Source organism: Peromyscus californicus, unplaced genomic scaffold (assembly GCF_007827085.1).
Source record: "Peromyscus californicus insignis strain IS unplaced genomic scaffold, ASM782708v3 Scaffold_19__1_contigs__length_69161282, whole genome shotgun sequence".
In the NCBI taxonomy this organism is placed as follows: Eukaryota; Metazoa; Chordata; class Mammalia; order Rodentia; family Cricetidae; genus Peromyscus; species Peromyscus californicus.
The window spans coordinates 61,383,168-61,397,243 of NW_026294491.1; the positions used below are offsets into that span (position 1 = coordinate 61,383,168).

General features: G+C 41.4%; 1 protein-coding gene across 3 annotated transcripts in view; it reads left to right on the forward strand.

Annotated features, from left to right (window-relative positions):
* Positions 1–14,076, forward strand: part of Znf318 (zinc finger protein 318) — a 51,422-nt gene that overhangs the window by 33,272 nt on the left and 4,074 nt on the right. For 2 of the 3 annotated variants that reach the window (XR_008219950.1, XM_052745476.1), the window contains exon 8: positions 3,143–3,295. Coding sequence is in view for 2 of the 3 variants with exons in the window: in XM_052745476.1 (XP_052601436.1) it covers positions 3,143–3,265 (123 nt within the window). In the remaining variant the exon portion in view is untranslated. Of the gene's footprint in view, positions 1–3,142; positions 3,553–14,076 lie in introns of those variants that run through there. The other variant, XM_052745475.1, reaches the window with a different exon arrangement.

Genomic DNA, 14,076 nt, shown 5'->3' on the forward strand with positions numbered 1-14,076 from the left:
TTAAGTGGGGGTGGTTTCATTTTCATGTACTTCAAAGAATTGTGTCTCCTCACTAAAGCTCACCTAAGTCTTCATTCATTGATAATTTATTTGAAAACAATAGAAATGTGGAGGTAGTTTGGGATTATAAGCACATTTTTCTTTATTTAGAGTTTAAGTGTTTATACATTTGTATTTATCAATACTATAAACAATGACTGTTTAACCCAATGCAGCACAAATACCTATTTGGTCCTTTCACAGAATTTATTTTCTTTTCAAGATTATAATTACAACATTTCTCCCTCCAACATTTCTACCCTTCTTGCTCTCTTTCAAATTCATAGTCTCTTTTTTTCATTATTGGTTATTGCATGCATATATATGGACATATATATGCCTAAATATATAACCTGTTCAGTCTGTACAATGTTGTTACTTGTATGTATGTTTTCAGGGCTGACAATTTGTATTGGATAATCAATTGTTGTGCTCTTCCTGGAGAAGACTGTTTCTCAGCTTTCCTCAGTGTCCTGAAGCTCTGTGTAGGTTGAGGTCTTGTGGGCGTGTCTTTTGGTGTCATCCTAGGTCAGCTCATGTTTCGCAGTCATGTTGGTGAGACTTCATGGGTGTAGCTTCTGACATAGCTGGGAGGCACACTCTCCCAGCAAACTCTCCGCTGCTCTGGCTCTTACAAGTGCTTTCCGCCCTCTTCTACAGGGTTTCCTGAGCCTTAGGTACAGGAGTGTTTTGTGGCTGGATCCACTGGGACTGGACAGAGTTTAGTTTTGCAGTTATGTTTATTTAATTTCATTTTGGTTGTGTGGGGTAGTTTTTTTAAGACAGCTCCTCATGCTAGCCCAGACTGGCCTAGAATTACCTGTAGAAAAGGGTAGACCTAAATTTGCAGCAGTCTTTTTGCCTCAGCCTCCCAAGGGCCAGGATTATAGGCATGTACCAACATGTCTGGCTTGCCTGTGTAATTTTAATTATGTATACAGTAATGTTCTCACTAATAGTGCAATTTTGAGAGTTTATAATCTTGTTAAAAAGTCACCAGTATCCAAATACCCTGACCCATATACACTTGGAAGAAAACATCCATAAAAGTGTATGTTTATGTGGAAGCATTTAACATGGTTATAATTTTACCCTTCCCTGTCTCTTGGACTAACATGCCCACTAACCACTGTAAGAGAGGTCGTTTTTGCTTACCATGCTCTCCCTCGTTGTAGTCACAGTGCACAGTTGCCTAGTACGTAGAGCACACTCAATAAAAATGTTGTTGGGAAAAAGCACTGTGGTGATAGCTGTTTTCCTGTACTGAATGTTAATACTTAGCAGTTTGTACGTGGATTCAAAATTCTCAGTTGCTGCCTGTGTTTGCTGAATGCTGAGCATTCTAGAAGCCAACTGTCTTTTTGTCCTTCTGTTCTCAACACACAAAGCTCTGTGGCAGTTAATGTGTAACAAGGATGCAGGTGGTCCCCTCTTTTCGTAACATTCTGGAATAGTGATACCTGGTTAGGAGGGGAGCACTACCCTTACAACTCCTAGAAAAGAAACTGAGGTGGGAAGGAGAGAAACTGAGTAAGCTGAGAGTTAGCACGAAAAGGGCTGGAGGCATTTTGAGAACTCTGATTTTCAGTTGGCCTCTTTTTTCCTTCCAGCCAAATAGGCATGTTGGTGTCAGCCAGTTAAACTCTAAAATTTCTATGATTTGGCTAAAGGAATAATTCAATGTTTTATGTCCTAACTTTTTCTTGACATTTTATCAAAACTAAAACTATTCCATTTCATGGAAACAAACAAAAACCATACAAAATTATCTTGTAGGAGGAAGGAGGAGCATTTTTCATTTTTATTTGTATTGTCTGCTGTGTTTCAACCTTCTGACAATGAAAATGTACTTTATATAAAAATAATTCTGTACATATGTATGTATTCACACACACAAGATTATGTTAAAATTGTCTAGAACTAAAAAAATTACAGGTCAGGGTTGTTGTTTTTCTTTTTTTGTATAGATCTGTGTGCTGGACATTTTTCAAGGCTGTGTCTTTCCTGTTTACTGCATCCCTGACTTGAGCTTCTGCTGTTGGTTTTATTCCATCAGCACAAATAGGTCCTGATGTTTCCCCTCAAAACTTAGCAAATTACTGCCACTGCCGCCAAGGCAACACACCTTCTTCAAGAGTCTCCAGTCACTTTTATTCTACTCTGTACAAACACTTGGACAGTAAATGTTGTCTAGACATTTGTCTTCACAAAGCTTACTTTTGCAGATTCACAACAGACATCCAAGTTGTTACTATAGACAATAGATTGAAAGGTAGTCCATAGCTAGATGTATTAACTTACAGCTTTACAAGCTTGTGTTACTTCCATTCATGAATGATCTGGGTTAGGTGATTGATTAATTAATGTTTCTGTTTGGTGAGATGGCTCTGCAGGTAAAGGTGCTGGAGCCTGATGACCTGAATTCAGTCCCGCCAACAGGGTAGAAGAAAAGAACTAACTCTTGTAGGTTGTCCTCTGACTTCCACACACGTGTGCCTACACACATACTCTGACTTCCACACACGTGGGCCTACACACATACTCTGACTTCCACACACGTGTGTCTACACACATACTCTGACTTCCACACACACGTGTGTCTACACACATACACAAATACATGTAAACAAAATTAAGGGGTTTTGCAGAAAATAAGTATGCTTAAAATCAGTGAATAAGTAGGAAAAAACAATTACATAATGAAAGAACAAAGGATAGAGTTCTGAGTATAAGCATGTACTGCTCTTGTAAAAGACTCAAGCTAGGTTCCCAGCACTCACATCAGAAAGCTAGCTCATAACCACCCATGACTCCAGCTTCAGGAGATCTGGCACCCTCTTCCGGCCTTTGTGGGTACCTTCACAAATGTGCACACCCCACCACCACCACAAGCACAAAATAATTAAAAATGTTTAAAAGACTTTGTAAAAAATAATGTGGAGAAAGCAAAGACGTAAAAATCAACCATATTGAAGCATTACTGCATCATTACTTTGATACTTGGTTAAGATTTCATTCAGCTTTCCTGTACCCTCCTACATTAAGTAATTATGATCACATTGTTATTGACTCTCACCCATCTATCTCTTTTTTTTTTCCCCAGGGGGTGTCTCAGAAGTTTCCAGATTTTCAAAAGGAAGGACTGAAGCAGACATCTCTGCTCCAGGAATGCAGAGATAGAAAACACAGAGATCACGGAACTAATAAGCGTCCTTGTGGCCAGTAGACAGTCACCCTTAGGCCTAACTTACAGAAGGTGGGTATGGCTGTTTACAACCGTATGGAGAAAGCCCTTCATTTTAGCTGCCAGGAACCAGTTGGTGAGTAAATACATATATTTGTGTCTTTATATCTAGAGGAAGAACGAGATAAGAATAGACGTAATGGGTGTATGTGTTAGATTTGCCACTGTACACCTAATCTAGCATTGAATAAATTACTCAACTCCATCTCTAATGTTAAAATTGTGGGAAGTGGTAAGATGTTTCAGTCAATAAAGGTGCTTGCTACCAACCCTGGTGACCTGACTCTAGTCCCTGGGACCCACAGTGGAAGGACAGAACCAACTCCTCCAAGCTGTCTTCTGACCTCCACACACATGCATGGCACGTGCACAGATGTAGTTTTGAGAAAACCGGACTGCAGGCTTTCTTGTTTTTTCTGGGCCATGTGTCCCAGAGTCTTCAGCAGGTAGGCTCTGTCTCGTTCTAGCCTCACTTCCTAGTTCATGTAAGAATAGAGGTAAAATTGCATGTGGTGTTAGAAGAATGGGATACAGACGTTCAGAAGAGGGTCAGAAAGGAGGGGTGATCACAGAGAGGGTGCTTAAGAAGTACTAGGCTGGGTGTGTTGGTGCATGCCTTTAGTAACCCAGCATGTGGGAGGAGAGGCAGGCAGGTCTCTGTGAGTTCAGTGTCAGCCTGGTCTACATACTGAGTTCTAGGCCAGCCAGGGCAACATAGTGAGACCCTCTTAAACAAGAAAGATGGAAGGAAGGAAGGAAGGAAGGAAGGAAGGAAGGAAGGAAAGGGAAAAAGGAAAAAAGGAAAAAAAGGGAAAGGGAAAGGGAAAAAGGGAAAAAAGGGAAAGGGAAAGGGGGAAAAAAGGGGGGGAAAGGGGGGGAAAAAGGGGGGGGAAAGGGGGAAAAAAGGGGGAAAAAGGGAAAGGAAAAGGAAAGGGAAAGGAAAAGGAAAAGGAAAGGAAAAGGAAAGGGAAAGGAAAAGGAAAGGGAAAGGAAAAGGAAAGGGAAAGGAAAAGGAAAGGGAAGGGAAAGGGAAAGGAAAGGAAAGGGAAAGGGAAAGGAAAGGGAAAGGAAGGAAAGGAAAAGAAAGACTAACCTTATGCACATAGGCCTGTGAAGACCAGAAGAAGGTATCAGATCCCCTAGAACTGGAATTACAGACAATTGTGAGCCACTATGTGGGTGCTGGGTATTGAATCCAGGTCCTTTGGAAGAGCAACCAGTGCTGTTAACTGCTGAGCCACCTCTGCAGCCCCTCCAGTCTTACTGCCTCTATACACACTGAAACATGTGGTTGGCACACAGACAAACAAGCATCCTTACAATTACTAAGGAAACTCCTTATTCTGCTCATCTCAAATGCTGGTAAGGTTGGTACTTTTATGAGCCTCTGTGACTTAGATATTGTGGGCCTAGTACCATAGTGGAAAGGAGAACCAGGACCCAACAAATCTTGGCCTGACTTAGCCTTTTAAATGCCTGTGATCATTTAAATGTCATCTACCAGTTACAGATCTATCCAGAAAACTGTTAGCCTAATTTTTCTCATGATCTGTAAATCTAGGCACTTTCAGAGTCATGGACTATGGTTTTGGTAACTTTTGTAACACTATAAATACAAATCTAAAAAAAAAAAAAAATTACTGAAGCCGATGAGAAGTAAAGTGTCTCAGGGCTTCTACAGAAAGGTTTCTAAAGCAGGACAGTGCAGGTGAACCTGTGTTCTGGGTTGCAGTAGGGGTGGGGGTGTCAGTCCAAGAAAGAGGGTGACTCCAAATGTAATGCAGGTTTAGCAACAGCAGCAGAAGAACCCGCCTCTTATGAACTGACTGCTCCTGGCTTTGCAAAAGCCTCCTTTAGGCCAGGCACATGCCTTTGATTCCAGCACTCAGAGACAGAGGCAGGTGGATCTCTGTAAGTTCGAGGCCAGCCTGATCTACAGAGCGAGATCCAGGATAGGCACCAAAACCACACAGAAAAACCCTGTCTCGAAAACATCCCCCTGCAAAAAAAAAAAAACCTCTTTTGTTGTTACATGAATTATACTTCTTAGTAAGTTAATTTCCAAATACCAAAAGCCCTTATCTGGAGTTGTTTGAAGGAGCCATTTGCCTAAGCAATTCTCGGCCATGAGACCTCGTGGTTTGCCAGGGCCTCTCAAGACTAAGTTATTCAAAGACTCTAATTCCTTCCAAAGAGCAACTCAAATAGTAATCACTGAGTTTAAACCAAACTTGAGAGCCGAGGTGCTAGCACTTGGAAATTCCAGCCAGATGCAGTGGCTCTGTGCAATCTCAGGAAGGAGCCAGTAGAAAGATGGCTGACACTTTGTCACCACAGTGTTCTCTGACTCCAAACCTGTTCTCATCTCCTGTCATGTTCCTCTTCCCAGGGACAGTCAGAGATTTTGGTCACAAGCTCTCATCTCAGATTGCTCTTCTTGTTCTGTGCCAGCTCCTTGTCTACTTACCCTCTGTTCTCCAGGGGTGTCTGGAGTCTGTGACTGAGGTGTACTGGGGTAGTCCCAGGGGAAGAGACCATTTCTAAAGAATGCTTTCCCATCAAGTGTTTATTTATTATGCCGGAATCCACATATATTAAAATGATAAACTGTTAGCTGAGCAGTGGTAGCACACGCCTTCAATTCTAGCACTTGGGGCAGAGGCAGGCAGAAGCCAGCCTTGTCTACAGAGCTAGTTCTGGACAGCAAGGGCTACATGGAGAAACCCTGTCTCACAAAAGAAAAACCTAAACTTTTTTTTCTTTTTTCTTTTTTTGAATGTAAAAACATTTTATGTACAACTGCAGGAGAAATAATACACAGAGAGCTTGAACATAAAAACAGGTTATAATTCAAAAGTCCAGGGTTATTTGAAACAGCAAAATATTTTCTCTGTAGAAAATAGTAAAAATGATAACATTTCCCATTTATAACATTAAAAGATAAGCCCTTTTAAGCCAAATGATAGCTGAATTATACATATAAATATTGATTAGATTCTGGGATACAGAAAAAAACCTGTCGTCATCTGTTCAGAGCTATAAAACCTAAACTTTAATATAAAATTTGATTTTTATTATAAAACTTATCATTTACAGTTTACAGCTGTCACCACTAATTCCAGAGTTTTTTCATGCTTCCCCTGAAAAGTTTTTGCACCCCGATAAGCCTCTCCGCCAATGCAGCAATCCAAATCCTACTGAATTAGAAAAAGCCCCAGTTTAATGGGTAAAGTGTTCCTGGGTGATTCTCCAGCCCCAGAGAGAAGAGACAGGCAAGAAAGACCAAAAAACCACATGTCTGTTTTCTGGGGTGCAGTTTAAATATCCTGTGGAAGTGGTCTTGAGCATCTCTGGGGGAGGAGCCGTGTTTGGCGGGACTTTCTGAGTGGAAGGGTCTGGGCAGAGATGGGGCTTCCACCAGAACATTCCAGAGTCTTTGGGTCTATGGATGCCAGGGTGCCAGCGGCTGAAGTGGAGCTTCCACCAGAACATCCCCCACCTCTAACCCACGCATCAGCAGGTTCTTAATCACCCTATTCTCAGGCCACGCCTACCATTGGCAACCAACAGTGCTTTCTGTCCTTATGCCTTTACCGTTCTAGACACGTCATAAATGTGTGGCCTTTTGTGTCTGCTTCCTTCTACTTAGCATAATGTTCAGGTATCATATATCACTACGTCATATCTTATGGCTGAAGACTATTCCATTATAGGGACATACAATATTTTTATCCTACTAGTTTAGGATTGTAATAACACTGTATCCACATACAAGTTTTCTGTGTGGGCATGTTTTCAGTTCTCTTAGATGTGCACCCATTAATAGATAACACAGGGGCTGGAGAGATGGCTCAGAGGTTAAGAGCACCGACCACTCTTCCAGAGGTCCTGAGTTCAATTCCCAGCACCCACATGGTGGCTCACAACCATCTGTAATGAGATCTGGCACCCTCTTCTGTATACATAATAAATTAATAAATCTTTAAAAAAAATAGATAACACAGTAACTATCTTTAAAAATAAACATATTAAAGTGTAGTACTCATTTTTAAAAGCATACACATTATGATTGTTAATAATAATGTAATAATAATTTCTGTAAAGTGAACATAACTCATTAGTTAACACCAAGTAAAAAAAATAGTGTATTAGCTGGCTCTGGTGGTGCACACCGTTAGTCCCAGCACCCAGGAGGTGGAGGCTGGCAAGTCTTTGTGAGTTCTAGGCCAGCCAAGGCTACATCGTGAGACCTCTTATGTTCTCTTCCAGGCAGTACTTTCCAAAATGTAACTACCATTCTAACTGCTGTCTCAGTGTTTCTTTTAATTGAGGAAAAAATCACATCATAAAATAGGTGACATTTTCTCCTAGTATGAATGTTCATGTTTATAATCCCTGCACTAAAAAAATTTTGAGACAGTCTTACTCCATACCCAGGCTAGCCTGGAACCCACCAAGTTATCAAGTTGGATGATCCTCCTGCCTTAGTTAGCCTCCCAAGTGCTGAAATTTTCGGCATGGGCCAACATGCCGACTTTCTAGCTTTTGATGCCTTTTCTTGCCTAATTGCTCACTTTGCCCTTCTAGTGGTGCTGAGTAGAATGGGTGAAACTGGCACGTGTATTTGTTTCTGCCTTTTTTTTTTTTGTTTGTTTATTTGTGTTTTTCAAGACAGGTTTTCTCTGTGTAGCCCTGGCTGTCCTGGAACTTGCTCTGTAGACCAGAGATCTGCCTCCCAAACACTGGGATTAAAGACCTGCACCACCACCACTCCAGCTTCTCTTTCTCTCTCTCTCTCTGTGTGTGTGTGTGTGTGTGTGTGTGTGTGTGTGTGTGTGTGTGTGTGTGTGTGTATTATATATTATTTTCATTTTATATTATAAATTTTATATTATATATAATTTATTTTTATTTTACGTGCATTGGTGTTTTGCCTATATGTTTGTCTGTGTGAAGGCATCAGAAGCCCTGGAACTGGAGTTAGAAACAAGTGTGAGCTGCCATGTGGGTGCTGGGAATTGAACCTGGGTCCTCGGGAAGAGTGCCAGTGCTCTTAACCTCTGAGCTGCCTCTCTAGCCCTTTGTTTCTGCTTTTAACAGGATCAGTATTTCTCCATGCAGTATGATGTTAGCTGTGGATTTTTCATAAATGCCTTTATCATATTGGAGTTCCCTTTTATTCCTAATATTCTGAGAATTTTTATTATGATAGTGTTGCATTTTGTTAAATAATCCTGAATAAACTGAATTGATCATGAGTGATTTTCCTTTCATTCTATTAATGTAGTTAATATTAGTTCACAATTATTTCTTAGAAATACAGATGTAAAACTCCTCAGTGAAATAATAGCAGACCAAACCCAATGACATATAGTTATTTTTATATACTAGTGTATAAGATGCATTGACACTTGAGAAGCCAATCTTATCTTTCCTAACTGGGTGTGGTGGGTGTGAAGTCCAGCCTCGACTACATAATGAATTCTAGGTCAGCCTAGACTAGAATGGATGCATCTCAACCCTCACTGCCCCCAAACCAATCCATTTTTCCTTTTCCTAAACTTGATTCTGAATTATTTCGGTTGACTCCACCAAGTCACAAAGTGTAGCCCACTCAACAGCTCCAAGCATTTAATGTTGGTAACCATATTCAGAGTTGGCTCAAAGCTTGTAAGGAAGGAGGCAGGCATTGGTGGCGAACACCTTTAATCCCAACACTTGGGAGGCAGAGGCTGGCAGATCTCTGAGTTTGAGGCCAGCCTGGTCTACATAGTCAGTTACAAGACAGCCAGGGATGCACAGAGAAACCCTTTCTCAAAAAAAAAAAAAAAAAAAAAAAAAGGAGCCGGGCAGTGGTGGCGCACGCCTTTAATCCCAGCACTCGGAAGGCAGAGGCAGGTGGATCTCTGTGAGTTCGAGGCCAGCCTGGTCTCCAAAGCGAGTACCAGGAAAGGCGCAAAGCTACACAGAGAAACCCTGTCTTGAAAAATAAAATAAAAGGAAAAGAAAAAGCTTACAAGGGTAAGATGGTGCTGGAGAACAAGAGAGATGATACATGATTAGCCATACACACAGGTTCTCTACAAGGTGGGGATTGCTGTTTTCAAGAAAGCAAATTCAGAGTCAACCTCTTAGTCTTGCAGTCTTTCTCAGTCTGTCTCTCTCCCTCCCCTCTGTGTCTGTGTGTGTGTGTGTGTGTGTGTGTGTGTGTGTGTGTGTGTGTGTGTGTGTGTGTGTCTGTCTGTCTGTCTGTGTGTGTGTCTGTGTGTATGTATGCCAGGATGCTGGGGATTGAGCCTAGTACCTTGTACATGTTAGGCATGAATCCTATTACTAACTGACAGTCTCTACTCTTCTTTTTTTTTTAAATTAAGGAATACAAACTACAAAAAGTAGAGCTTCCTAGTTAAAGGGCATATACAATGAGAAAACACACAGAATATTGGCAATAAGGGTTAAAAAATAGCTAATCTTTCATTAACTTACAGAACTGAGTTATTTTCCTTTCAAAAGTTTTCTAGTCCATTAGTGTATTTTAGATTTATTTAATATTCATGGATATGGGTGTTTTGCTTGCATGTGTCTCTGTGTACCACAAGTCTGTGTACCTGCAGAGATCAAAAGAGGGCATTGGGTACCCTGGAACCAGAGTTATGAATGGTTGTGAGCTGCCATGTCAATGCTGGGAATCAAACCCCTCAGGCCTCTGCAAAAAAAGTGTTCTGAGCTCTGAGTCAGCTCTCCAGCCCTCTAGTCAATTAAAGTTTGAAACAGTCATCTAGAACAAAGGGGTTTTGTGTGTTTGTTTTTTTGATTAGGGTGGCATGGTATAGTTGGGACAGGTCTCTTGGTATAACCCAGACTGGCCTCAATCTGCCATCCTTCTGCCTGAGGGGGTTACAGGCATTTGCCACATGCCCAGCTCACAGTTTTTGGTATTGCCTTACAAGTCACAGGCATGTGATCATATACACGAGCCAGTCTAGAGAGACATAAAATTAGTAAAGTTTATAATTGTAATCAAACTTACCAAATCAAAGTTAACCAAACACATAATAACAGTGATACACATATGGAGCTCTATAGTTTACACCACACTTTCCCACATTCTCTCATTTGCCGCGTATTTAATGATACATATAATTTGTGCTACATGCTAATTAAGCTTAATTAGTAGGTCTTGTGAATGACTATAAATAGTAGGGATGGTTTGCTGCCAAAGCAAATTTTCAGGTTTTTTAAATTAGTTACCTGATGTCTTTGTTTGGTTGGTTGGCTTTTTGTTTTGTTTTTGTTTTTGATTTTTTTTGTTTGTTTGTTTTCAAGACAAGGTTTCTCTGTGTAACCCTGGCTGTCCTGGAACTTTCCCTGTAGCCCAGGCTGGCCTTGAATTGAGAGATCCACCTGCCTCTGCCTCTCTAGTGCTGGGATAAAAGGTGTGTGCCACCACACCCAGGTTAGTCATCTAATATTTATAATCGGGCTTAGTTTAATCATATTGTTTTGCATCATACTTGTTGATAGTTATGTGTTTTAAGAAATGAACTACATAGTTGGGAATATAGTTCAGTGGTAGAGCACTTGCCTAGCATGATCAATCCCTGAGTTCAATCCCAAGTGCTGGAAAAAAAAGAAAGAAGGAGCCGGGCGGTGGTGGCACACACCTTTAATCCCAGCACTCTGAGAGGCAGAGGCAGGCGGATCTCCGTGAGTTCGAGGCCAGCCTGGGCTACAGAGTGAGTTCCAGGAAAGGCACAAAGCTACACAGAGAAACCTTGTCTCGAAAAACCAAAAAAAAAAAAAAAAAAAGAAAAAGAAAAAGAAACAAAAAAAAAAAGACCTTGCACCTAGGCAGCTGAGCTTCCCTCGATCCAAAGCCTTCCTTGTTACCAATTCTTGAGTACTACTGGACCCCTCTTTTCTCCACATCTCTTCCATTAGTACCAGTATTCATACCCAGGAAACGTTTGGATAGTACTCTACATTCATTCACCAACATACATTATTTATTGAGCATTATATGCGAGAGATTGAGCAAGGCATTGGAAATACTACGTACTAGGCGGGACTGCCCTGGTCCTTACACTGTGGAGTTCACTGACTGAGGGACCAGACACTTATATTTGGTCATGTGGAGAGGTAAGAACAAGAAGTTGGCAGCCCTAATTTACCTCTAGAGTATATTTGCCTTTTTAATTTTTAATCAGGCTCAGCTGTTCTGGGTCGGGTTCTGTCTACCCTCCAGCAGCGGATGATGCTATACGAGTCACTAGTAGTGCTCATAGCCTGGTATTGGGTACATGAAGGGGAGCTGCTGCGGTTGGGCAGGAATTGATAAGGTGGCATATAAAGAGAACCATGCTTCTTTTGTTAATGTTTTTACGGTTTACCCATGCTGCAGCATGCACCAGTACTGTATTCCTTTTACCACAGAATAATGTTCTATAGTATGGGCACCGTCCTGGTGTGTTTTCTGTTGCTGTGAAAGACACCACGACCAAAGCAACAGACGGAGGAGGAGAGGGTCTATTCCATCCTATAACTTATAGTTCTTCATGACGGGAAATCAGGGCAGGAACTTAAACGCAAGAACCGAAGCAGAACCACAGAAGAATGCTACAGACTGGCTTGTTCTCCAGGGCTTGCTCAGCCTGATTTCTTACCACCAGGACCACCTACCTAGGGGTGGCACCACCAGGACCACCTACCTAGGGGTAGCACTGCCTGAAGTGGGCCAGACCCCTCACATCAGGCAGTAGTGAAGGACAGGCCCCACTGGCATGCATACAAGCTAGTCTGATGGAGGCAGCTCTGCAGTTGAGGTTTCTAGTTCTGTGTCAAGTTGACACAATTGACCAGCACATCTAAATACCACATGTTCATCCACTTACCAGTTGATGAACTCTACAGATTTTTTTTTTACCTATCACCTATTGCAATTAGTGGTATGAACATTCAAATGCAAGTTTTTATGTGAACATATTTCTTTTAAAATATTTTAAATTTTATTATTTTAGAGGTTGCAAATAGGGGCTGGAGGGATGGCTCAGGGGTTAAGAGCACTTGACTGTTCTTTCAGAGGTCCTGAGTTTAGTTCCCAGCAACCACATGGTGGCTCACAACCATCTGTAATGGGATCAGATTCCTTCTTCTGGTGTGCATGAAGACAGAGCACTCATATACATACGAGTAAATGAATAAATAAATAAATCTTTAAAAGTTACAAATAGCTGGGCAGTGGTGGAGCATATCTTCAATCCCAACACTCAGGAGGCAGAGGCAGGCAGATCTCTGTGAGTTCAAGGCCAGCCTGGTCTACTGAGTGAGTAGCAGGACAGCCAGGGCTACACAGAAAACCTGCCTCAAAAAACCAAAACCAAAAAAAAAAAGGGAAAGAACACTGAACCCAGCGCTCACTAGTTGACTAGACTGGTGGCCAGCAAGCCTCGGGGTCCTCATTTTCTACCTCTCTGGGGATTATAGGCATGTGCCATAGTGCCTGGGTTCGAGAGATCCAAATTCAGCATCTCAAGATTGCGTAGCAGGCATTTTTACCGAGTGAGATCACTCCCCAGCCTTGGGCTATTTTTGACACATTTTAAAATCTTTTTACATCTGTGTTTTTATTTACACTACTTTGTTAAATGTCATTTTTTAAAAAACTCCTCAGTGTAGAATTCAGCAAATCTTTCTGAGATCCCAAGAGGAATTCAGGACAACATCAAAACTCTTAAAGACCTGGTGCAAAAATAAATCTGGGGTCCAGAGCCGGTAACATCAAGAACATTTTTATTCTACATTTCAATTTGTACAAGATGTGCTTGAAATGATGTTTGATATTGTTGAACATGGCTTCAGTTACATTCCTGAGTGTCTCAAATGTGTTGCGTTAGATCTTCCATCTGTAACAGTTGTTCATCTTAGGCATGATCGTGTCTGGCTGTGTAACTTCAAATTTGTGTTTAATGAATGAATACTTATTGATTATTGTTGGGAAGGTATAATAATGGCAGTATTTTAATTGGTGGCACTTATAAAAATATAATAAATAAATGTATGGAATAGTCATTAAAAAAAAAAATCCCATCTGACCAGGTGGTGGCGGCAGCGGTGCACGCATTTAGTCCCAGCACTCAGCAGGCGGATCTCTGTGAGTTCGAGATCAGCCTGGTCTACAAAGTGAGTTCCAGGACAGGCTCCAAAGCTACACAGAGAAACCCTGTCTGGAAAAACAAAACAAACAACAACAACAAAAATCACATCTGACTAGGGCTGGAGAAATGGCTCAGCAGTTAAGAGCACTAGCGGCCCAGAAGCCATACAGCAGAGCCCAGCCATCTCTAAGTCCAGGGTTAGGGATCCCACTCTCTCTTCTGGTCTCTGTGGGCTCTGCATGCACATAGTGCATCAGTATACACACAGGTAAAACACCTATCCACATAAAATAAAAATCTAAAGACTGATCTGAATAACTGGCAACACATTTAGTATTTATAATAAAGTCTGGCTTAAAAGTTAAGATGCTTCTATAACTTAAATCTATTCTATCAGACTTTGGGGGCAGTGGTTGCTAAGGGGTTTTCCATTTTTAAATTAGTCATCTGTCAGTTTCATACATGTGTGTAATATATCTGATTGCTGCCATCCTACACACCTTCTCATCTCTTTCTTTACCACCACCACCATCCCCAGGCCCTCCTAGTCCCTTACCAGGTTCATGATTTTCAGGTCGGGTTTTTGTTTGTGACCCATTTAGTTTAATCAGTGTCAGCTGTGTGACCACTGGGTTGGAA